Source organism: Gallinula chloropus, assembly GCF_964237585.1.
Source record: "Gallinula chloropus genome assembly, chromosome: 31".
Lineage (NCBI taxonomy): Eukaryota > Metazoa > Chordata > Aves > Gruiformes > Rallidae > Gallinula > Gallinula chloropus.
The window spans coordinates 735,675-761,170 of NC_140116.1; the positions used below are offsets into that span (position 1 = coordinate 735,675).

Below are 25,496 nucleotides of genomic sequence, written 5' to 3' on the forward strand. Positions count from 1 at the left end.
GGATTCATCCTGGATTTGGTGCCACAGCTGAGGGAAACTCATCCCCAAGGGAGGGAGGAGATGGTGCTTCGCCAGCCCCAGGATGAGACAGGCTGGGAAGACCCCTGTGGGGGAGGACATGAGGCTGGGACCCCCCCATGGTGCTGGTTCCAGGGCCAGGGAGCGGAGCTGGGGGTGAAATGGGGAGTGGTTGTTCTGCCCTCAGCTCCAGGGACGGTGAGAGCAGCCCAAGGTCCCAGCGCTGCCACCGATGCTGCTGGGAGACAGCGCAGCCCACGGCCACTCTCAGCTCAGGATGTGGCCACCACGGACCACCAGCCCCCAGAGAACTCCTGGCCCATCGCCGGTCCCAGCCCATCCCATCAGCTCCAGCACCACAGAGACACAGAGGGACCTGGGGACCTGGGCCCAGCAGCCACGAGCAAACCCAGAGGGGTTGGTGCTTCCCCGTGTGTCCGACCCGCTCTGCAGCCCCGAACCCTCAGCCCTGGGAAGCGGTGTGCACCCCAGGCCTGGTGTGAGCCCCAGTTTGGGTTACAGCCGGGAGGGAGGGGAGCTGCACCCCCAGGGAGCTGTGAGGGGGATCCAGAGGGGCAGAGCGGGGTGGGACGTCGGCTGAGCCACACGACCGTCACCCAGTGCTGCCGCGGGTCTGGCCAGGGAGGGTCTCTGCACCCCAAGCCACCAACGGCCACATCTCCATCCTCCCCAGCCCCAAATCGAACTGAGGGCTACCAGCGTGGCCCCAGAGAAGCCTTTTTATTATGAAACCAAACAAAAAAAATAACAAAAATAAACCAACCAACCCGAGTGTCAGCGCAGCCCCTGCCCCGGCGCGCGGCCCGACGCCTGAAGACAACAACCAGCACAGAAAAGCTCAGGAGCCAAATAGAAAATACATCTTACAAAATGTCAACGTACAAAAAACCCCCCCAACCCCCATGGGAGTGACGTGGAACCGGGGAGGAGCGAGGGAGCCACTGACAACCCCGAGACACACAGTGGAACTCAGAGCCCTGGGGCTTTGGGCTGCCCCTTGGGAACGGAACTGGATGGCTGAGGTGTCGGCTGGAGGCAGTGAGGGCACGTGGAGGGACTGCAAAGGGGAGGGAATGGGAGCAGAGTGAGGATTTTGGTGTTGGAATCCCTCTGTTGCTTGGGAAGAGTCAGGATCAGCCGTGGAGAGGCCGGGCTGGGAGCACCCTGCGGGTCTCCAGCACCAGAGGGACCCCAGCACGGACAGGGCGTCGCTCCGGGGAAGGGACCAGTCAGGAACAGGAGCCCCAGGCCAGCAGCCTCCAGCCAAGGAGGGTTTTGGCTGCACACCCACCTGTGAGCGGACGGACAGACAGACAGACAGGCTGCTGCTCACACTCAGTGCCTGGGGGTGGGATGCTCTGCGCAGGGTGGGATGCGCAGCGGGAAGCGACGCCTGCGAGGGAAGCCGGATCCCCAGGAGGAACGGGACCCAAAGGCCCTTCCCCTCTCCTCTGCCTCCCTGCAGCTGCTGGGTGGGACACTCAGAGCAGCAGGAGCCCCTCCCAGGCTGTGGCACTGCTGCCACCAGGAGACAGTATCACGGGGAAACCCCTTCCCAAGGTTCCAACCTGCCAGCTCTGGGATGAGCCAGGGGTAAAGACACCACAGATCCAGAGCAGGACTCGCTCTCTGGGAACAGACCCAGATGCAGCTGAACCTGGGGGCCTGTTTTCACAAGGAAGAGGCTGAGGAGGAGAGGACGGGGGTGGCCTGAGAGCTGGAGATGGTGTCAGACAGACACCACCCCCCAGGGGGTCCTGGCCTCAGCACCACCCCAGGAACGCTTCAACCCAGCACCCTCCCCACCGCTCAACCTCTGCCCTCCCGCAGCGCTCCCAGCCTTGGCCTCGCTGCCCCTTTATTCACCAGGCAGAGTTCCACTCCCCCCTGCACGGGGGTTTCCCTGTGGGTGAAGCACCAGCACCAGCAGGGATGGTGCCTCCAGTGTGAGAGGCTGGGAAACCCCCAGCCCAGGGGGGTTGCTGGAGCTGCAGGGGAACTGCTGCTGCTCCTTTTCGCTCCATTTCTCTTCACCTTTAAACTTCAGAAACTTGGAAAAACGACACATGAAGTGGCACAATCATCCAGCTACGGGGGATTCCCTGTCTGCTCCTCACTAAAACCTAGAGACACGGTGTGGGAGTGAGAGGAGGGGGGGGAAGGGGAGGAAGAGGCTGCACGCACTCGAGAGGCACACTGCGGAGGGGCCGGAGCTGCGCCGGGCGGCATCAGACGATCCCAAAGCGTTCTGCTCTTTTCCTCTTCTTTGCCTGCAGAGAGGGATTGCAAGGAAAGGAAAATCATCAAAAAACCCCAAGGGGACAAAGTGAGAAGCTCTTTGGGACCTCACACACAGCCCCATGGAGAATTCTGTTCGTGTTTGGCAGGGGTAACGCCGCCAGAGCTCGGTGACTCACTGAAACACCCAGTCCCACGGTTGGAAAAGCCCTTTGAGATCACAGAATCAGAGTCACAGGGGTTGGAAGGGACCTTGAGAGCTCATCAGGTCCAACCCTCTGCCAAAGCAGCTCCCCAGCTCATGTTGCACAGGTCGGTGCCTGGAATCTCTCCAGAGAAGGAGACTCCACACCCCCTGGGCAGCCTGTCCCAGGGCTCCCTCACCCTCACTGGGGAAAAGTCCTTCCTGTGCTCCAACTTGCAGCCATTGCCCCTTGTCCTGTCCCCACAGACACTGAGAAGGGGCTGCCCATGTCCCCCTGCATCCCATCCTCAAGATATTGATAAACATTCATAAGGTCCCCCCTTAGTCTTCTTCTCTCCAGGCTGAACAGCCCCAGCTCACTCAGCCTTTCCTCCCAGGGGAGATGCTCCAGCCCCTTCAGCATCTCCCTGTCCCTCCTCTGGACTCTATCCAGGAGATCCCTGGCTGTTTGATCCCAGGGAGCCCAGAAATATCACCCAGTCCAACCATTCCCACCCTCTACTAAACCCTGAGCACCTCATCTCCCTGTGCATTAAACACACCCAGGGTGGGTGACTCGACCCCCTCCCTGCACAGCCTGGTCCTGGCCCCTTCCCCAGCATGTTAACCCAGCTCTGAGGTTTTACTAATGCTGGGACAAAGAGACACCCCCCCCCCCCAAAAAAAATCAAGCAGCAGAAGCATACAGTGCTACAGTGTGGCTGGAGTCACTCTGCCCTGCTGGCAAGGCGCTACAAAGGGGCTGAGCTGGGAACAATGCCGACTTGAGGGGCCTGGAAAGCCTTGCAGGCAGTGGGGAGGTGGGAAATGTAAAAGGGCAAAGGGTTAACACTCCCCTATTCATGGCAAAGGTGAGGGGGACACACTAAACCGCATTAAATACACTCCTGCGTGGCTCAGATTTGCCTTGGAGCCCATACTCCAGGGGCGTATAAATCTTAATTTTTAGCAGGATAAATAGCCTGGGGGCAACAGAAGCCCCAATCAGGGCTCTCCAGGGGAAAGGTGCATTTGAGTGCACACAATGCCAGTAAAAAGCCCTTTTTGTTCCAGGCACAATCTCTGAGTGACCTAACGGGAAAGCACCGAACCCCTCGCCCAGCCGCCCCCTCGGCGCGGGCTGGAGAGGCTCCTTCTCCCATGCTGGGCACAAGGCTGGGAGTGGTGCTTCAATGTGGGGCAGGGTTTCTGCTGGAAACCCCAAAACAGGCTAAATAAAAGAAAACAAACCCCCTAACACCCCCTCACCTCATCCTGAGGAACCAAACCAGCCCCGCTTCCCGCCTTGTCCTGCCCTGAACCATTGAGCAGTTTCCAAGACCCAACCCCACAACATTCAGCCCCCTGATCATCACCTGAGGGGTCCCCACACCTCCATGTCCCCAGGAGAGGGGTCCCTAAATGTGGCTGAGCTACACCACAGCCCCGTTTACACAGCGCTCCCCACCCAGCGTGACGTGGGAGCTGCAGCGCCGCGGCACAGCCGGCGCGGTGACTCGGGGTGCTCCAGAGCAGAGGGAAGCTTAAGAATACATGAAAAGAGCACAAAAATCACCCTGAGGGGCTCACAAATTTAAAAGATGGGCCAGAACCACAGAGGCCAGAACAAAGCACCGAGGAGAGAGGCTGGAAACAGGGTCAGCATCTCCATCCTCATTATCCCAGGGTCTCCGGGGGTTTATTGATGAAGACCTACAATAGCATCCGAGGGGAAGCAGAGGGTCCAGAAGCATCCAGGGCACAGGGAATTAGTATGAGGAATCAGCTCAGAGCGAGGGGAGGGGGAGCTGGGGTGGAGGAGGAGAGCACATGCTTCATCCCCCCCAGCCCCTTCTGGAAGCATCCGTGCCACGCGGCGAGAGGAGCTGGATGCCGACACGCGGTGAGGGGCTCCTGTGGCTCCAGAGCTGAGGCTTTCCAGCAAGAGCCAGGGGAAAGCTCAATGCTGGGGGTCAGCCCCATGCTGTCACCCCCCATGGGCCCTCCCCACTGCCCTCAGCCCCCTCAGCTGCCCCAGAGGAGGTTTTACCTCTGTGTCCTCTGTGGCTCCAGCCCCGGCCGAACTCGTCACGATGCCAAACCGCTCCTTCCGCTTCTTCAGCTTCTCGTCTTCCTCACTCTGGCAGGGAGAAAGATGAAGGTTTATTTCCTTGGCAGTGCCCCAGGGCGCTCAGTAAATCACCTTCCTCCTGCCCCCAGCTCCTCCTGCAACCAGAGCACCTGCCAGGAGCTGGAGCAAGGCTCCTCCTCTGCCTCACAAAGGGCTCCGGCCGCAGCGGAGGCATCGCCCGTGCTGGAGAAGAGCTCGTGGAGCACACGTGTGCTTGGCCCTGCTCACCTCAGCTTTGCTGTGCCCCCCACAATGAGCCCTTGCTCATTGGAAGGGAAGGGGAAAGGAAGGGAAAGGGAAAGGGGAAGGGGAAGGGGAAGGGGAAGGGAAAGGGAAAGGGGAAGGGGAAGGGGAAGGGAAAGGGAAAGGGAAAGGGAAAGGGAAAGGGAAAGGGAAAGGGAAAGGGAAAGGGAAAGGGAAAGGGAAAGGGGAAGGGAAAGGGAAAGGGGAAGGGGAAGGGGAAAGGGGAAGGGAAAGGGGAAGGGGAAGGGGAAAGGGGAAGGGAAAGGGGAAGGGAAAGGGGAAGGGAAAGGGGAAGGGAAAGGGGAAGGGAAAGGAGAAGGGAAAGGGGAAGGGAAAGGGGAAGGGAAAGGGGAAGGGAAAGGGGAAGGGAAAGGGGAAGGGAAAGGGGAAGGGAAAGGGGAAGGGAAAGGGAAAGGGGAAGGGGAAGGGGAAGGGAAAGGGGAAGGAAGGGGAAAGGAGAGCCATGCGCCAGAGCAGCACCACATCCACCACACCACGACCAAAGACAACCCAACCTGGGCACGTAGGACAGGACAAGCCCCCTGTTTCATACCCCACGAGCAAGAGGATGTCCCCAAAGCCACCCCCGAGGAGCCAAGCGCAAGGAGAGGGTGGGTACAGCTCCTGGGGGCTGCGCCGAGGAGCTGCAGGGGGGGTTATTTGTTTATTCTTGGGGTAATCCACCCCCACAGCTCCCCCCCCCTCACTGCCCCGCAGGGAAAGCGCCATGAACCGCCCTCCTAAATCAACAGGGGCCTAATGATCTGGCTCACTTGACCCCCTGGCACCGGCGGTGTCAGATGCGGCCGCGCGCACAATGCCGGCCGCTCCGCGCCGAGCGGCTCGCTGACAGCCCGTGATTCATGGGGTGCTGGAGCCCAGCTGAGGGAAATTACCCCCATCAAACCCCCTCCACCTCGGCATCTATCAACCCCTGGTAGTGCCCCGGGGCCGTGCTGGGGGGTGCAAAGGGGTGCCCAGCCCGGGGGCTGCAGGGAAGCTGAGCTCTGCGCAGGGGTGGGGGGTTATTTTCTAAGCTCCTGGTTTCTTGGCTTGTTCCCTTCACACTGGCCCCACTGGAGGGGTTTGGTGGCTTGGATGGAAAAAAGGGGGGTGGGGGGCAAGGGGGGGAAGCGCTGAGGAAGGGCTCTGAGCCCCAGAGATGGGTCTTTCCTGGGGTGGGGTGACAGGGGAGCGTTGATGGCAGCGTGGGGATGGGTTTGTGCCATCCACAATCCCAGAGCTGTAATTCCAACCCCGAGGTTTCACCCAGGGGAATCAGCTGCCAGCAATACAGCCCTCCCATCCTACCACAGGAATCTGCCTCGGGATCCCACTCCTCTCCATGCAAGATCCAGGCTCCTTCCTCAGCAGCAGCACCCAGCCCCAGCCCCAGCTCCAGGCACGGAGGGGACAGAGCCTGCCAGCCCACCCCAGGCAGCAGCGGGACCCTCCGTCCCCTGGCTGCTGTCACCCCTCTGCACCCCAGTGTCCGGAGACACCCCGGGCTTCCAGCACCCTTGGCTTTCCTCAGAAGTGAGCCAGGGAGCTCCCCGGTGTGCACAGGACCTGAAGGGCAACAGAGGCCACACAGCTCCAACCAACCAATTCCAGGTCTAACGGCTTCTCCTCCAGCTCTGATCCTGTTCCCAAAAGGCAGGAGGATCCACCTAAGAACGGGGTCGTTCCCTCTCTCCTGGGACAGGGCAGAGCGCTGGGCTGGCAGAGTTAGTGCCAAAAGGCAATGGTTTGTGGTTTCCATGGCACACACCAGTGCTGCTTCCCTCTGAGCAGGGAGACCAGGGCTCCTGCTGCTCTGCTCTGCTCTGCTCTCCTGTCCCACCAGAGCTCAGCACACTGCAAGGTGCAATTCCTGTTAACACAGGACTCAACACTGACAGATGGGGAAACCCCACCACTGGCCTCACCCTTAAAGGGTGGGGAAAAGTTGATCCCAGATCATCCAACCCCAGCCTGGGCTTTGGAGTGAGGAGCAGGAGAGCCACCCTCAGCCCCAGCACCCCAGTGATCAATCAGGAGCATCGAGCGAGCTGCTGCCAAGGACAAGGTCAGCACCGTCCCCAAACACGTCCCCCTGCCCCTCAGACACGTCCAGACAACAGCAGCAGGAGGAAGGTCAGGCTCATCCCAAGCACTCAGGGAGGAGAAGGATGAGCCACCAGCTGGGCAGAGGTTGAGAGCAGAGGGAAGGGAGATGCCCGATGGTTTTGGCTGTGCCTCAGTTGGCCCGAGTGCTGCAGCAGCCCTGGGGACACGGCCGCCACCTCCTCCTCCTGAGGGGCAGCTCCCCACGGCGCCGGGACATCCCGAGTTTCACAGGGCACGGGCCCAGCGTTCCTTTCTCTGCAGATTAAAGCATCCCCAGGGTGAAACAGCTTGGGATGTGCAGGTGAAACCCAGAGCATCCTCATCCCAGAGGCAGAGGGACCAGCGTGAGGCTCCGGCACGGCCACCCTGGGTGTTTCCATGCTGGGGAAGCGGAGGGTGTGCGTGGACACCCGGAGCCTTCTGCTCAGCCTCCCGTAGCCCTGCAGCATGACGGATGGCAGGATGAAAAGCAGAGCCCCCAGGCTCTCAGGCGACGGCAGATTAATGATGACACGGCCTTGACCCCCCCAAGGTAGAGGTTACGGAGCGCTCGGGGACCCCGGCGTCCGATTTCATACCCGGGGGGCTGCCCAGCGCCCCACGGCTCCACTCGCAGGAGCGCTCCGAGCCCAGGGCACACAGCTGCCACCCACCTCTTGAGAGTCATCTCCACCTACCTACTCCTCCTGCTTCTTCCCCCTCGCAGGCTCCAGGAGCCGCAGAGCCCTCCCGGAGCCGCTGCTCGTGGACACGGGGATGGGAGGGAACGGGGAATCCCGGGGTTTACAGGGAGATATCCCACACGTGCCTCACGCCCTTTCCCATTTCCACTCCAGAAGTCACCTTTCCTGCAGATCCTCACCTCACAGGACAGAGGAGCAATGCTGGGATCCTCCTCCAAAAGCCCAGTGAAACACAGGGGACCTCGAGCCGCCCCTTCTCGACCCGAACCAGCGCAGCTCCTTCATCTCCACCAGCCCAGATTTGGAGCTGGGATGTACCCCTCTGTGCTGGGGCTGAACCAGGGAGGGATGGACCAACCTCCCTGAAGATCTCCACTTGCAGGAGGAGGTGGGAAGCGTGAGGAGCACAAGTTGTTCACACCACCACACCGGTTCTGGCTGTACCCCTGGATGTCCCATCGACTCGCTGACGCCAACAAAGCCTGAACGACACAGGGTGAGTGACCAGTTGCTTTCCCTGCACTAACTCACCATCAACGGGGGGTTTTCTGGGCTCTACATTTCGTTGTTTGACCCAAGTTAAGGGAAACAGGCAACAGACTCACTGCTCACCCTTTCTCCCAACACACGGTGTGGTGAACAGGCTGGGAAAGCAGAGACACCCACCCACGGCGTCTCCCTGCCCGTGGCGTCGCGCAGGAGCCACGGCAGCTCTCACAGCCCAGAGCTCACACTCACCCAAACAGCATCAGCAGGGGAGGAAGAGCAGAGAAGTCACAGCCACGTGCTAAGAGCAGAGCACACCTGGGGCTGGCCCAGGGTTGGAGGGATTCTCCCACGGCAGGGATGAGCCAAACCCCTCAGGGATGCTGGGAGACGACACTTGGGGTGCACCACGGGGCAGGGGGCTCAGCCAGGGGCTTTTGATCCCTCTGCACCCCCCAAAAGGCTTCTTACTGAATTACCCATGGAGCTGGGAGATGGGGGTGTGAAACATGCTGCCTTGGGCTGTGCAGGAATCCTGGCTGCCTGACAGCACCTCACACACCCGCCCTGAGAACACCCAGGAAACCTCGATCCGTGTGTCCAGACACAGCCTGGCCTGGGAAACACCCACCCACGGCACCTGCTCACAGATGGGGCAGGAGAAGAGATACCTGGGATGCTCCTGGAGCTGCATTTGAGGGTCTCCAAGCAGCATCCCCCAGCCCTGCACCCACCACTGCCCTGATGGACCTGCAGGAGCTCGCAGAGCTGGGAAAGATCGGCCCTACCAGTCCAGAGCTGGGAGAGATTGGCCCTACCAGCCCAGAGCTGGGGGAGATCAGCCCTACCAGTCCAGAGCTGGGAGAGATGGGCTCTGCCAGCCCAGAGCTGGGAGAGATGGGCTCTGCCAGCCCAGGGCCGAGCTGGAGAGCGTAGTGAGCCTTCCCAGTGCATCCCAGTAAGGCCTTCCCAGTAATGAAAGGTTTTGAGGCCCTGAGGCCCTGGATCAGTTGCTTTTACTGAGATGTTCCTACAAACCCACCAGCACCTCACACATGGCTGTGAAGAGGAAGCTGCGAGTCCCCAGAAGCCACAGCCACAAACCAGCCCTGGTGTGACACCACCGCAGCCCCAGCGCTCTGCAGCCAGGCCCTGGAGTCTTCCAGGAACCCAGAGAGCTGCTTAAGTCACCCTAATTAAACAGATGAAAGGGAAAGGAGCGGATCCTCTCCTCCTCTCCTCAGCAGAGCCAGGCAGCTGAACTCCTCAGCGGCCGTTCCCCGTGGCCCCCTTGGTGGGCGTGTGGCACACACACCCCTCCGTGCATGTCAGGAAGGGTTCAGGGCTGGTTTTGCCAGGGAAGAGGGGTGAAGGGGAACCCTGACTTTGTTTCTCCAGCTGAGACTGGAACAGGCCCGGGAGCCAGAGCTGGAGCTGCCATTCTTCCCCTGCCTCCTCCGAATTCCTGCAGCCAAATGGTTCAAGAGCCCCTGAATGGGACATAATGACATCATTGATTGAATCATAATAGAGGGGGAGAGGGGGGGTGGGGAAAAGATGTATTTGTGTTACAGACAAAAGCCAAGTTCTGTTTCACAGCGGGGACCAATGAAGAACCAGATGACTGGGCAGAGGGAGGTCAGAGAGTCTCCCCGGCATCGGTCCCCCCCTCCTCTCCTCTCCCCTCTCCTCCCCTCCTCTCCCCGGAGCCCTTGGCCACTCCCCGAAGGTTTGGCAGGAGCAGGAGAGCCCCTTGGTTTGTTCCATCACGACAGGATCGTGGTGCAGATGTAAGAGGGGGGTTGGGGTTAACCAAAACTCTCCGGCCCTTTTGGAGGGCGCCTGGACACCCAGTTCCCTTCCTGCTGGAAGGGGAGCCCTGGGCTGCTCCAGCTGCCGGAGGCTTTTCCTCCCACCAGAGGAAACATCACATGGTGCCTCCGGATAACGAACCCAGGGCCTTATCTGGCACAGGATGTCCCCATGTGCCCAACCACAAGCGCTTCCCGTGCGGAGCGCGGGGCGATGACCCAGCGGACGGATCTCAGCCCAGCCCCGGGGCCAAGGGCGGCTGTGGGAGCCACCCTGGGCTGGGCAGGCTCTGCACGGCTCCCTGCAGCCTGGAACCCTCCCAGCCAGCAGCACACTGAGCCTCCCCCAGATTCCCACAGCTCTGAAGCCTCAGTGGCTCGAGCACTCACACAGCCAAGGGCAGCTCCTCCTCTGCCTGGAGCTGATGCGTGGGGAGCAAGAAGCAAAACCCCTGCAAAGGGCCTGGTGAAGCACCAAGTCAGAAGGTCCAGAACTGAGGATTCGGGAAAGCCCTGCCAGACAAGGGACAAAACCCAGCGTGGGGCAACGGTGAGGCCTGGGAGGGGTCACCAGAGGCTCTGTGGAGATGGGGAAGAGCTGGGGATGTGGGGATGGCAGCTCATGGATGTGGCAGCCTCACAGATACTGGCAGGATGGGAGAAAATCCGACCAAGAAACACGCAGGGCAACGCTCCCCACAGCACCCAGCTCACTGCCACTGTCACACGAGGCCCACACAGCACTGATGGGTCACCCAGCAGGGGAAGAAAACAGCCTTTCCCCCCCCACCACATACCAGTGACTTGCAAGAGGAAAGGGTGGTGAGATAAAAACTTATCTGGCTTCCCAGACACAAGGCTTGAGCTTCCTTGCACAATGTCATTGTGGCTGGAGGCCACCAACCCGTCCCCCTGCCCACGACCAGCCAGGAGCACGGGGAAACCATCGCTCTGCCTCCCACGAGGAAGAGGGGAACACAAAAGGGAGAGCGTGGAGGGCTGTCGGGGCTTTAAGGGGCCGTGTAACCCCCCTTCCCCTGGGGCTGGAGCCCTGCAGAGGTTGGGGCTCCCCCCACCAGCAAGGCACAGCAAGGGGAGGCCTGGCTGAGCCCAGAGCCGGGTTCCACACCACCCAGCAGCCTTTGTCCAGCAGCGTGCTGGTCCTGAGCTCTGCCACGGCCTGGGGGAGGATGGGGAGGGCTCTCCAGGCTTCAAAACTAGACTACAATCCCCTCCTCACACCCCCTTCCCTCCACCCCCTGTGACAAAGGGGGAACGTAAACATCTCGCCCGCCCTGCCCTCCGCCCAGGGCTGCCTGGGACACACAAACAGCCCCTCCCCAGCGGCCTGGGAGGGGGTGAGGGGGGGTCAGGGGGGTGGAGGCCTCGCTTACAGCACCCTTGTGTTACAACCTCCCTGAGTGCCAGCACTATTCTTCACCTTGTCACTTCCCATTATCCTGAAGCCCTAGCCCAGCGTTCAGCCGCTCGCAAGCAGAGTCCTGACGTCGCTCCGCAGGGATGGGGGAAGGAAAGGGGGGGACATGGGCAGCATGGGGGGGGCACACAGGCCGTGCCAGGAAAGGGCACCACTGCCCCACACAGGGCTCCCATCCAGCAGCCAAGAGAGGGGGAAAGAAACCCCTCAGGTTCATGAAGGATTTGGAGCCTCACAGGGCGCAGCTGGAAGCTCTCCAGCACAGGCATGAGGGCTGCAGCACCCCAAAATCACTCCTCCTCTCCCTCAGAGCCAGGTTTACCTTTCCATACCCATCTGCAGTCGCCAACAACAGCTGAGGGGGGAAAAAAACCCCAACCAAGCCAAAAAAAGGGGATGGAAACACCTGAGCTGCTGAGTGCTGAGCACTCCAGAGCCAGCTGGGCTCAGAGGATCCTCCTCACCAGCTCCCTCCACATCCTGCTGCCTTCGCTGCCACCAGCCCAGCTGGGAGGGAGGATGGAAAATCCTTTCAAATCACCTAAACCCACCTTTTTAAATGCCTAAGCCCACCCCAGTTTAAAAGCACAGTGTCCTGGGAATACTGGGTCAGGGGGATGGGAGGCCTGAGCACGGCACTGGCACTGCTGACCGACCGAAGGGCTCTCAGTCCCTGTGCGGTCTGTCGTGATATATCGTGTTGTCATGACATCCAGCACACTACCCTGCCTGTTTCACCCCTTGGAGGGAGAAGAACATCTTCTCTCTCTTCTAACCAGGATGCAGTCAGAGAAGGTGAAAGCAAAGGTGAGAGGAAGAGGGATGAAGACAAAGCAGAGGATGAGGAGGGGGCTGGGCTGTGGTGTCCCCTCCGCTCTGGGTACAGCAGGACATCGAGCTGGGGACAGAGAAAGTGAAGTTTGAAGGGGAAAAAGAAAAGGTCCTACGGGGGGGCATGTGCCCTCATCCCCCCCAGGTGACAGCAAGAAGCATTTCCTGGCAGCAAACCCACCGCTTCTCCGAAAGGCGAATGGACACGTCCGGCCACAAACCCAGCCCCATCCACAAACTCCTGTCTCCTTCCTTCTGCCAACATCAGCTCGTCCCCCCCTCTCCCTTCCCTTCCCTTCCCTTCCCTCTCCCTCCCTGCCACCCTTGGCTCCCTTGGTGGTTAATGGCTTCTCATCCGGGGCTGGCGGGGGGCGTTGGCAACGGCTGCAGGCACTAGAAATTATCCAGGGGAAGGATTCCTCCTGCCCAGCACGTTATTATCAGCCTGCTGGAAGCCAAACAATTAAGCCAACTGTTTTCTCTCCCCCTGATTTAGCTGTTTTGTATACACAGCGACTCACCGCTGGCCCACCGACCCCTGCCCGCCGCCAGCGCCGCACCGACGTCACCGCAGCGCCAGCTGATCCCAGGTTGGTCCCTGCCCCTCGTTAAGAGGAATTAAACCAGCCTTCATCCAGGCTCATGACAGGAGCTGCTCCGAGCCAGGAGGGTCGGTACCTTTTGGCTGAGGGGATGCTGTGGCACCCCACGCTGCTGCCACGGCTGCCGATCCGGGGCGGGACGCTGGCAGGACGCTCTCCCGTGTCGCGTTCCGGCTGTGAGGTGGAAGAGTCGCAGCCAAGCCAAGGGGAATGAAGTGACCTGAGGTGATATGGGGCTTGGGGGTCACTCTCCCTGCTCTGCCTCGCTACAGACAGGTCACCTCACCTCTCAAGAGGAACACAAACATCCCCCCCTGCGCCGTGAAGTCACCGGGTGGGTGGTGGGACGAGCTCCCTCCAGGCTGAGGAGCAAGGATGGGGATGCTGGGCACGGGCACAGCCCCTCCATCCTTTGTTTTGTCCCCCCCCCAGAAACATGCTGGGAGAAGAGGGCTCAGAGCAGAGTCACCTCACCTCTCCACCAACCCAGCGGCCGCGGGGCAATCAGCTAATTGTTCGTCAGGCAGCGCCAGCCCCGCGCTAAGGAGGGGATGTCAAGGCAATTACTGCAGTCATCTGGAGGGAAAGGTGTTGGATAATGTAGGGACAAGGTGGCCAACAGAGCTCTCCGTGCTCCCAAGGGCTCCTGCTGTCCATTTGGTGCCAGCACGTTCTCAGCAGGAGCTTTCCAAGGCTATTTCATCCATCAAGAGCCACCCACCCCCTCGAGAACCTCGGGGTCTGGAGCACAGCGCCGGCACGGGCAGCTCCCCCCCAGCACCAAGCCCTGCACATCAAGCACGCAGCTCAGCACCCTCCCCTGGGGAGCGGGGAGCTGGAGAGCTACAGGGAGCAGCTGCTGTGGAGAGGGAACATTTACAAGTGTGGGGGGTTAAGTACAACTAACAGGAGTCAAGGGATGGCGGCTCTAGGTCAGCGAGCGGGTGCCTGAGCAGGAGGCCTGGGAGGGGAGGGCGGGGGCTGCGCCAGATAAACGCTGCTGTGATTTATTTTAAAGATTCAGCTGATGGCCCCGTGCTGCCTGGAGACAAACGAGCACCTGCCTCTCCTGCTCCAGCACCAACCTTCCCCTGCGCCGAGGTCTCGCTCCGGGCAGAGAGGGAGAAGGATTTTCAACTTGAAAGATTCCTACCCCAGAGGGCTAACAGAGGGGGAAGGAGAGGAGGGGGTGGTGGTGGTGGTTCAAAGCTACAGATGAGTTCACAGCCACTAACATTTGCAGCTCTGCATTTGCTCCCTGCTCACAGCGGGTCTGAAATCCCCCTTAGCTACAATTCTCTCCCCCACCTCCCAACATCCCTACCCCTCCCCAAACCAATTTGAATAGGAAATGAAGTGTGGCTCCGTGGGGACAATGGCTGATTGTAAAGTTTGCGCTGCGCCGCGCGGTGTAAAACCTGCCCAGCCCCATGTAAACAGTCGCAAGCGCCAGGCTCCCCCGTAATGAACAGCCATAAAGAACACCCAGGTGGGGAGCACAATGCCACCAGCTAATTAAAGTAACCAGCAATATTCCTCCCAGGAATGTCAGAGCGTGTTCCGCTCAGTGGGAGAAGCCGCTTCTAAGCCCCTGAACTCGGGTTTCCTGGCAGAGGGAACAAAAAGGGACCCGGCGCGGCGAGCGCGGCCGCTGGACGGGGACACAAAGCCCAGCGGAGCCTGGGGACCGGCTCCACCATCCGTCCACTCCTGACCTGGGGAAGGGGTTTTCCTCACCAGTGAGTCCCCATCGTACAGCAAAAGGCTGTGGGGGGGTGGGTCAGACCCCACCCTTGGGTTGGTTGGGTGGGTTTCGCCCCTCACAGGGAGTCAGCTCCGTGCAGAACCAGCAGCGTTCAGGCGGCTGCGGTCACACAGTCCGACCCGGGGAAGGTCACGGCCATAAATGTTGACAAGGCATATATCCCTCCTGAAAAATGGGAGCTCCCCGTGACAGGGTTAATGATGTTTGAGCAGCCTCTCACCCCTCAGCTCCACACAGCCCGGCTTTAATGCGCTGGCCTCCTTCCCCCACCCCCAAAGGGCCAGCAGAGGGAAGCGGGGGGAACAGCGACCTCCAACGCCAGAGATTTTCTACATCACTGAGTTCCCAGGGCCGGCGGGATAAAGCACAACCCTCCTGCGAGGGGAAACAGGCAGCGACAAAGGTCAGATCCAGCCCCCTCCCCGAGGAGAAGAGGGGCTGATCTCACAGGGATGGAGGGGAGATGAAGCTCCCCAGGCTGCTGCCCTTCTCTGCATGGAGAGGGGAGGTCTCCAGGCCAACACCGGCTCCCAGAGCTGGACAAGCCCTTCCCACCCACTGCTGCGTCCAAAGGGAGCTGCAGAATCACAGGGGTTGGAAGGGACCTGGAGAGACCATCAGCCCTGCAGCACAGGGCTCCCTCAGCCCAGGGGTAACGGCCCTGCGTGCCTGGGGGGCTGCACTCACCCCACAGCCCGTGTCTGTCCCTGTCGGCCCCAAATACGAGTCACCATCTCGCCTGATTTGCGCCAGAGACCACGGCACCACCAAGCACATCCCCCCCCAGCACGGATCCCCCTCAGAGCACAGCCTGTCACCCCTCCAGCAAAGCCCCCCAACCCTTCCAGCTCCAGTGCTGCCCCACCGAAGAGACCCCCACACCCAGCTCCAGCACGCGAAGGCGAGAGCAGCAGCTGCTCGGTTTGGGGACCAGGAGGGGGGTGACAGACGCTCAGTGTGGGTTTCTCCCCTGGAAAAACAACCAGCTTCAAGACCAAACCCACCCCTGACAAAGCTCATCTCTACTTCAGGGAGTTACTTCCTACCAGGGAGCTCTGGATGCCGCCTCTGAAGGGCTCGTTACCAGCAACGTGCCCTTCAGCGTTGGGCTCAGCGGCGCCTCTTCCAGTCTTAGGATGTTAAAATTCCACACCTCTGCCAGACAGTGTCACTCCCTCAGACCCAGAGCGACTCTCACACACCCCAAACAAACAGAAGGGAAGATGAAGGGACTGGTGGTGTTGACAAGGCTCCCCTGGGGCCCAGGCTGCTGCGCTGACAAGGAGATGTCAAACCCCCTGCAGCACCCAGGCTCTGAGCGGCCACGGCACGCGGCGAGCCGCGCTCATCCAGAGGTGCAGAGCATCCTGGAGGCACCTTACCTTCTTGGAGAGTGAGGAGACATTCAACCCAAATCTCTGAGCCCTTTCCTTTAATTTATCCATGTTTACCTACAAAGACATAGGACATGGTTTATGTATTGGTTTTTGAAGTAATCACCAGCACTCCAGTTGCAGGGATAGGGAAGGGAAAGTCTCCTGGAACAGGTCTGTACGTGGTGACCAGCCCCAGGGAAACCTCCCTGGGCACTTCCCTGGGCACTGGGCTGGCAGCAGCTTCTCCTGCCAGCACCACAGGATGGAACCAGCATCCCAAACCCTCCACTTCCTCACCCCAACCAAGGGATGAACAACACAGCACTGAGGAGCAGCCGGGGGGGCTGTGACCCAGCCAGCTCCACCTGGATCCTCTCCTGTCCCCACCTGGTCCACACAAACAGGAATTCAGCATCCTGCTCTGAGAAGTCCCCACTGCTGCCTGGCTGCCACAGGTCTGAGCAGCCACCACTGTGCCCCCACCCTTCCAAAACTGTCATGCAAGGAGCTTCCCAACACGTCACCCAGCCAGAGGGGCTGCCCAGAGAGGCAACAACCACCGTTACAGCACCTATCCGCAAGGAACCAGGGACTCCAGGGCTGAAACCAGGGACTCCAGGGCTGAAACCAGGGACTCCAGGGGCTGAAACCAGGGACTCCAGGGGCTGAAACCAGGGACTCCAGGGGCTGAAACCAGGGACTCCAGGGGCTGAGCCTTCCACAGCACAGTTCTGGAGAGGAGACCCTGGTTCACGTGAGATCTTCCTTGCCCGCAGCACCAGAGGAACCCAGAACACTCTGCAGTGACCTGTCTCCTCATCCTCAGTGGAGGATGCACCCCCTGAGCCGGCTGAGGGGCAGTGACAGAGCTCTGAGGGCAGAGCTGAGGGCAGTGGGGCAAAGCAGCGCTGGTGTTAAGGGCAGAGTCACCAACTCTCACTCATTAATTCCCTTCCCTTCAAGCAATTCAAAAAGATAACCCAAGGAGGATGAGAATCAGGCCCAGGAACCCCCCCAGATCTCCACCTTTGCTCCTTGCAGCGTTCCCAAGATCAGCTCACCTGAGAAAACCACAGCAAGAGGCAGCCACGGGGCTGTGAACCCCTCGGGTTCAGCACCACGGTGGGCTGGCACCAGCTCTCCCCCATGTACGTCGGCCCCAGCCCGGTTTTGGGTGGTTTATCCCCACAGACAGGCCCTTCAGTGTTCTTTCCCTACCCAAGTGACACATCACAGGGCTGAGCAGTGGTAACTCAAGAACTGGGGTTTCTTACCGTGGGTTTGCTGTCTGCAGAGAGGCCTGAAACGACAAGGGAAGACAGAGAGATCCCAGTTAGAGGACAAGCCCCAGCAGCAGCGTGGTTCCCAGAAGGAGGTACCCAAACCCACAGCACTGCACCAGCCCCACGCCCATCCCACCAGGCTGGTGAAGAGCTGCCATCCCAGATCTCCCAGTTCCTCTGCTCTCTAGAGTCTCCCAGTTCCCTTTTCACCTTCCAGTCAGGCTCCCCACCCACAGAACCAGTGCCATGCCACCTGGCTAAGGCGGCTCTGGCACCCAAACCTGGCTGCAGAGCCAGGGGATGGGTGGCCCTGAGCGAGGATGCCCCAGGGAGACAGGGGCAGCACCTTCCAGCTGCCCCTGCAGATGCTGGGACACGTGTCTGAGCTACCAAGGGAACGCTGCCTGGCCTTTTCCCCACAGCCTTTTCCCTCCCAACCCAGCTCCGAGCTCCTGGGTGCGGCCAGGAGTGAAAACAAAGGCAGCCCCACCAGCCATTCCCCCCTCCCGCCCCAGGGGTAACTCAATATTTGCAGGAAGGTGGCCCCAGGGATTGGTTCTGCTTCACCTCCTCACCTTTAGTCGAAACTGTGGCCAAACCAAACCTGGGGAAGGTAAACAGAGCTCAGTCAGAGTGGGGCAAAGAGGAGGTCAGCCAGCGCCCGGCTCCTCCGGCCGGGCCCGCACGAGCGTCTCCTTCAGATACTTTCCACAAGCAAAACAGGTTTGGGGCCACAATTAACTGGGAGAGGTCGTTACTGGCTAAGGGAATTAGTTCAGCAAGCCCAGTGCTGCCCCTGTGCAGAGGGATTCCCTGCTTCCCTCATCAAACCAACTGCAGGGAGCAGACAGCTGGTGGTGTCACCAGCACCTCGCCGTGACAACAGCCAGAAAGCACCGGTAGTTCAACCTGAGCACCCACAGGCTGTGCTGAGCAGCCAGACACAGCCCAAACTGGGCAGGGGGTGTCCTGCCTCCCCAGGGAGCACCCTCTCCCCGCAGGTTTCAGGCTGGGGGAACCTCTGCCTCCCTTCCCAGCCTCCTCCCCGGTGCTCGGAGCGCAGACTCACCGAGCCGCCCGCGCCGCCTTCTTGCTCTCCAGGCTCACGGGCACGTTGAAGCGCTCGGCCCTCTTCTGCATGCGCTGGAGGGGGGAAGAGAGAGGGACCAGCTGAGGAAGAGGGGAGGTGTGAAGGGCACACACACCCCAAGGGGGCTCTGGCAGCAGGGAGGGAGATGCTGCCGGCACCTTCCAGCGCGCCAGCCCGGCTGCCACCCCACGAGGTGCCCGTGGACAGAGGCCTGAGAGGGAACCCTGAGTTGAGAGGGGTACAGCCCTGCCCAGGAGAGGGGACAGGCCAGGAGAGAGAGACCCCAGGGCAGGGTGGAGATGGGGGGTGGTTTGAAGATGCTGCGAGGCCGCAGCGGAGCGTCGCTCACCCAGGGGGGAAGGGGCAGCGCTCCTGGTATGGACCACAGAGGGCTCAGCACCAAGTCCCCTCCCTGAGGGGCAGGAAGCAAGCAGGAGGCGCGATGGAGACAGGCAGAGGTGCCCTTTCCTTCCTCCCTCAGCAAAAGGCTGAAGAAATACTCAGGACAAGGGGATGGGGGGTGTGTCTGTTCCCAGGGGACTCAGCTATTTGGGACAAGTCTTCCCAGGAGATCCCAGGTGAAGCTCAGGCCCGTGACCCTTGTCACACACACGAGGCTCGGCACACGCTGCCCCGGGCACGGCCCCGTCTGCAGCTACTGGTGTTACCCCCCCAGGGGACACACTCTGTGTTTTGCTGGTGCACAGGGGCTGGAAGATGCATCTGGTGCTTTTAAAGGTTAGAGAAACAGAAGTGGTTGGAGGGGAAACATTGACTTCAGGCAGAGGCACAGCGAGGAGCAGGGTAACCACGCGCAGCGGCACGGGGGGTGGACGGGAGGTGAGGAGCGCGGCTGCCGCCGGCGTCGGCACCCAGGACCCTCTCCTCAGGGGAGGGGGAAGAATAAGGGTTGGGAATCATCGTCCCTCAGGCTGGAGCAGGTTCCTCGCTCCTTCCAGACCCTCTGAGGAGCGATGATCAGGGGGCTGGAGCAGCTCCCCATGGAGAGAGGCTGAGGGAGCTGGGCTGGGTCAGCCTGGAGAAGAGAAGGCTGTGGGGGGACCTCACTGCAGCCCCCCAGTCCCTGAAGGGAGCAGAGGAACAGGAGGGGAATCAGCTTGTTAAAGGGCAGAGACTGGCAGGACAAGGGGATGGGGTGAAGCTGGAGGAGGGAAGGGGGAGAGGAGAGACTGGGGGGAAGTTCTGTGCAGAGAGAGTGGTGAGGGGCTGGAAGGGGCTGCCCAGAGAGGGGGTGGGTGCCCCATCCATCCCTGGGGGTGTCCAAGGCCAGGTTGGCTGGGGCCCTGGGCAACCCTGTGTAGCTCCAGGCCTGGAGGTTGGTGTCCCTGCCTGTGGCAGGGGGTTGGAGCTCTGGGACCCTTGGGGTCCCTCCCAGCCCAGAGTATTCTATGACCACCCATGGGGGTGGCTTTGGAGACAACTCCTGAGCACCCTGAGCCAGATCAGAGCGGAGGCTCCAGCACCTCCCAAAGGTGCCCGTAGGGTCTGAGTGCCTTTTGCCCCCCAGACTCCCCAGCAGACAGGGGGAATTCCAGGCTGTGCTGGCACTCACCCTCCTTTTACCCTGAGAAGTTTGTCCCCTCTGGGCTTTCGGGGCTGATCTGTGTTTCCAGCCTCCAGAAACAGCCTCAGACATTCAGTTCATGTGGCAAAATAATTCCCTTTTATCTTCAAAACCCACCTAGGACGTGACTTTGGGGAGACACCACTGTGATTCACCCTCCAGAAAACAAGAGGAAGAAGAAAAAGGCAGATTCCCTGCCAAGGGGTTGGGCAGGACTGGGAGAAAAACAAAGAGCAAGAGCAGAACTTGGTGGAGTTCACGTAACGAGCTGGGTGGAGAAGAGCAGCCCCAGCTCACCATGGGGGGGCCACGGTGCCCCCAGCTCCCTCCAGGCCCCCTGTTTCTCCTCATTACCCCTCCACTGAGGCCAGGATCCCCCTCCTGTGCCAGCGGGGCGGTTGCTGTGGCGATGACGCCGGCGCCAGCGGAAGGTTCAAGCCCTGAAGTGGTGGGAACAGCAGGGAGACAAGACCTGTGTTTGCACAGAGACTCCTTCCTGGGGGAGCACCAGCAGCAAAAGAAAAGAGGAGGGGGAGGAGGAATTAAGGAGCCACAAGCAGATTCCTGGAGCTCAGAAGTTCCTCCAGGTTTTCCCAGAGGAATCAGAGGTTTGTCTGCGGTCAGCACAGCAAACCCTGGCCACCAAGTCAGAGGGGATGCAGGGGAGATGCTCTGCTCAGCTCCTCTCACACTGATTCCTCCCCAAACTGCACCCCCAACAACCCTGTGGAGTTTTAAGAGTCTGAGGGAACCCATCCAGCAGGGAATCCCCAGGGACAGGGATGGGACAGGGATGGGACAGGGATGGGACCGGGATGGGACCGGGACCTCCCACGCCAGGGGCAGGTCTGTGAGGCTGCAGAACCCCGAGCAGGACGGTGCTGGGGGGCAGAGCTCCAGCCCAGGAGCAAGGGGAGAGGGGTTAACAGCCAGGGACCAGCTGCTGGTGGGGAAATGGGGCAAAACCAAGCAGGTTTGGGACAGAAACACCCACGCTGCCTCAGGGACAGCCAGGAAGGGGCTCTGAAGGAGCCAGGCTGTGCCCCTCAGGGGCTGCCCCAGCACAAGGACCTTACCTCCATCTGAGAGATCTCGGATGTGATCTTCACCACCTTCTTCTCCGTGACCCTGGGGGTGTTGGGAGAGAGAGAAACCTGTCAGCACAGCTCAGCTCAGCTCCTGCCAGGGGTGTGGGAGCTCTGGGGGGGGGAAGGGGGTTGGGGTCCTGCTCCCTCCACCCGTCTGGGGCTGGTTTTAAATGAGACCCAAGATCCCCCTCCCAAGGACGAGTTTGGAGCCAGATACTGATGCTGAAGCAAAGCAGGAAGCCTGTGAAGCTTCTAACCAAAGTCTAAGGGGTGGGAAACACAGGACCCAGCAAAGGTGCAGCCAGGGGTGCTCCTGTGAGCCCCACATGGGCTCTGAGTGCTCCCAAATTCCCCCTCAGTGATGGGAAGCAGGAAGGAGACACAGGAACCAGCCCCAGCACTCTCAAACTCTGCTCAGGCTTGGAGGAGGAATTAAAGTCCCTCTGGGTGAGAGGAAGGGATGGCTGGGGAGGGGGCTGAAGGTGCTGGGTGGGTATCAGAGCCCCACACACCCAGGAATCACCCCCCAGGCATCACAAGGCTTTAACAGGAGCATCCAGCCCCTGTCAGAAGCCCAAAGCCTCGACCACGAGCCCCCCAAGAGCTTTATTCCTTTACAGCCCCCTCAAACACAAAGACCTGGTGTGTTCTAGTTCATGGGACAGGCACAGGCAGCTCCCCCCCGGGCAGCACCCCCAGCCCAGGGGCCCCCAGACACACAGCGTGGAGCTGACAGCCCCGGGCTGGGGAGGAACCGGGCTGGGGGAGCTGGAGGGAAGGGGGGGCACTGGGGGGAACAAAAGAGGAAGAGACACGGCTGGGAAGTTCCCAGGCTACATGAAACAGCAGCACCCTCCTCCTCCTCCTCCTCCTCCTCCTGCTCCAAAGGGCTCCCATAAAACAGTGGGTCCCGGGCAGGCTCGTTAAGGGCCCCATTAAGGGCCAGCACACTGCTTTTGTTCCAGGTTCCTGCCCAGGTTGCTGGTTTTATGCCCCAGAAAGGTAGTAATGGTTTAATGGCCCCTCCACAGGAAGCAATCCTGCCCGGGGAGGGGGCTGGGGGCCGGGTCCTGCCCGGGGAGGGGGCTGGGGGCCGGGTCCTGCCCGGGGAGGGGGCCGGGGGCCGGGTCCTGCCCGGGGAGGGGGCCGGGGGCCGGGTCCTGCCCGGGGAGGGGGCCGGGGGCCGGGTCCTGCCCGGGGAGGGGGCTGGGGGCTGCCCGGGGAGGGGGCCGGGGGCTGCCCGGGGAGGGGGCCGGGGGCCGGGTCCTGCCCGGGGAGGGGGCTGGGGGCCGGGTCCTGCCCGGGGAGGGGGCTGGGGGCTGCCCGGGGAGGGGGCTGGGGGCCGGGTCCTGCCCGGGGAGGGGGCTGGGGGCTGCGTCCTGCCCGGGGGAGGGGGCTGGGGGCCGGGTCCTGCCCGGGGGAGGGGGCCGGGTCCTGCCGGGGGGCGCAGGCCGCCCCCTCGTGCCCGCAGCCCGGGGCTGCTCCGCGGTCCCCGTTGCGGGGGGGGAGGGACAGTTACACGTCCGGGCCCTTGGCGGGCGGCTCCTCGGCTTTGGCGGGCGGCTCGGGCGGCTTCTGCTCCTCCTCCTGCCAGGGGAGGGGCACCGGGGTCAGAACCTGGGGGCTCGGGGTGGGACCCCCCCAGCCCCCCCCAGCCCCCCCCCCAGCCCCCCCCAGCCCCCCCCCCAGCCCCCCCCAGCCCGGCTGGGGCTCCTCACGGGCCTGAGGCACCCCCAGGTCCCCCCCGTGGGGTCTCACTGGGGCCGGCTCGGGCACTGGGAGTACTGGGCACAGCCTCTGGCCCTCACTGGGGGGTCTGGCACAGGAAACACCCCGAGCTGAGCCGCTCCCCAGCCCCCCCAAGCTGGCCCAGCACCCCCATGGAGCACGAGCACCGCGTGGCTTCAGTGCCCGGTGTCCCACTGAGGAGCCCTCCCTCCCTCCTGCCCTTCCTCCTCCTCTCCATCCCTCCCTCCTCCTTTCCTGCCCTCCTGCCCCACCTCCCCCTCTCCTGCCCTCCCTCCATCCCTCCCTCCTCCTCCTCCTCCTCCTCCTCTCCTGCCCTCCCTCCATCCCTCCCTCCTCCTCTCCTGCCCTCCCTCCATCCCTCCTGCCTCCTCCTCCTCTCCTGCCCTCCCTCCCTCCATCCCTCCCTCCTCCTCCTCCTCTCCTGCCCTCCCTCCCTCCATCCCTCCCTCCTCCTCCTCCTCTCCTGCCCTCCCTCCATCCCTCCCTCTCTCCCTCCCTCCCTCCCCACCAGACGCTGCCGCTGAAGCCACAGAGAATCCCCTCCCACATCCCCCTCCCCAGCCCGGGGAGCGCTGCCCGGGCCCGGCTCCCTCCCGCCCCCCGCAGACCCCTCCCTCCCCGAGGCTGCGGCCAAACCCGCCCACCCGGCCCGGCCCCACCTGCCCCCGGTCGCTGCGGGAGCGACACCCGGTGTCCGGCAGCGCCAGAGGCCGGCGGGGGCTGCGGGGGCTGCGCGGGGGGGGAGTTACCTCGATCTCCTCTCCCAACACGTCCTCTTCGTTCGCCTCCTCCTCAGCTGCGGGGCAGGGGCAGGGGCAGGGCCAGGGGCAGGGCCAGGGGCAGGACGGGTCAGTTCGGCTGCCCCCCGGGAAGGGAGGGAGCTGAGGGGGCTGCAGCAGAGCCCCCAGCCCGGCCAGGGGCTCCCCAGGAGTGCAACGGGGCACCCAAAGGGATCCCTCAGCGCTGTAACCCCCCAGCGACCCCCAGCCACGGCTGCTGCCCGCCCAGCACCCAGCCCAGCACCCAGCCCAGCACCCAGCCCAGCCCCCGGCCCCCCCCCGGGGCAGCCCCCAGCCCCAGCCCCCAGCCCCAGCACCCTGCCCCAGCCCTCTCCCCAGCACCCAGCCCCCAGTCCCCAGCACCCAGCCCCAGCACATGCCCCAGCCCCAGCCCCCAGTCCCCAGCACCCTGCCCCCAGCCCCAGCATCCTCCCCAGCCCCAGCCCAGCCCCAGCCCCCTCCCCAGCCCCTGCCCCAGCACCCAGCCCCAGCACCCTGCCCCCAGCCCCCAGCCCAGCACCCAGCCCAGCACCCACCGTGCTCCTCCAGGTAGGTCTGGAGCCTGTTGATCAGATCCTGTTTGTTGCCCTTGGCCTCCAGGCCGCGGGCCAGACATTCCTGCTTCAGCTCGGCCAGCTGCGGGGGGAGAACCAGCCCCTCAGCTCCTGTGAGGGGCTCAGGGGGGCAGCAGCGCCCCGCGGGACGAGCTGACACCCGCCCCCCCCAGCGCCGAGACACGGGGCAGGACGGTGCTCTGAGCAGGGAGGAAGGGGGCTGGGCAAGCAGGAGCGCCCCACGCGTCCCCCGAAGGCTGCCCCGGGCAGCTGGGCTGCCCCAGAGACGCCCCGGGCTGCCCCACAGACCCCCCGGGGGCCGCCCCAGAGACCCCCCGGGGGCCGCCCCACAGACCCCCCCGGAGCTGCCCCAGAGACGCCCCCGGGGGCCGCCCCAGAGACCCCCCGGGGGCCGCCCCACAGACCCCCCGGGGGCCGCCCCACAGACCCCCCGGGGGCTGCCCCACAGACCCCCCGGGGGCTGCCCCACAGACCCCCCGGGGGCCGCCCCAGAGACCGCCCCGGGGGCCGCCCCAGAGACCGCCCCGGAGCTGCCCCACAGACCACCCGGGGGCCGCCCCAGAGACACCCCGGAGCTGCCCCACAGACCCCCCGGGGGCCGCCCCAGAGACCGCCCCGGAGCTGCCCCAGAGACCCCCCGGGGGCCGCCCCAGAGACCCCCCGGGGGCCGCCCCAGAGACCCCGGGGGCCGCCCCAGAGACCCCCCGGGGGCCGCCCCAGAGACCCCCCGGGGCCGCCCCACAGACCCCCCGGGGGCCGCCCCACAGACCCCCCGGGGGCCGCCCCACAGACCCCCCGGGGGCCGCCCCAGACAACCCCCCTTCCCCACTCACCCCCCAGGGCTGCCCCCCCCCGCCAGCCCTGCCCCAGACCCCCCCCCCGGGGCTGCCCAGAGGCGGAGCGGGTCAGCGCCCAGCGCCTGGCGCGGCCCGGGCCCGGCCCGGCCCCTGCCCGGCCCCGCACAGGCCCCGGCGGGGCCTGTGCGGGGCCGGGCAGGGGCCGGGCCGGGCCGGGGCCCAGCGCGGCCTCCGGGCGCCCCCGCGGGCCCAGCGGCAGCTCGAGGCCCCCGCGGGCGGGGCGGCCGCGGCCCAGCCGGTACCTTCAGCTTATGGAGCTCCACGGTCTCCGCCGCCATCTTGTCGCCCCCACGGACCGGCGCTGGCCCCGCCCCGCCGCCGCCGCTCGCCCAATCGGCGCCGCGCTTGCTGCGCCGCCGCTTCCAACCCGCCGCCCAACACCGCCCCCCGCCAGTGGCCGGCGGCAGCCCCGCCCCCTCCCCGCGCGCGCCGGCCGCTCGCCATTGGCCGGCCGGCGCTCCAGGGGGCGGGGCGGGACGCTGAGCGACGGGCGGAGAGACCAATGAAAACGGGGATCGGCTGAGTGAGCGGCCAATGGAGAGAGCGGCCCCTGG

The 25,496-nt window shown here is 63.1% G+C and overlaps 1 protein-coding gene across 1 annotated transcript; it reads right to left on the minus strand.

Annotated features, from left to right (window-relative positions):
- Nucleotides 1-744: 744 nt before the first annotated feature.
- SARNP (SAP domain containing ribonucleoprotein) lies at nt 745-25,229 on the minus strand. The gene is made up of 11 exons (XM_084277370.1): nt 25,185-25,229; nt 24,047-24,146; nt 23,481-23,527; nt 22,502-22,569; nt 20,971-21,022; nt 18,289-18,362; nt 17,795-17,823; nt 17,211-17,236; nt 15,943-16,011; nt 4,512-4,601; nt 745-2,309 (listed from the first exon to the last, which is right to left on the minus strand). The coding sequence occupies exons 1-11, from the start codon at nt 25,218-25,220 to the stop codon at nt 2,268-2,270; spliced, it is 633 nt and encodes a 210-aa protein (XP_084133496.1). The 5' UTR covers nt 25,221-25,229; the 3' UTR covers nt 745-2,267.
- Between the last annotated feature and the right edge of the window lie 267 nt (nt 25,230-25,496).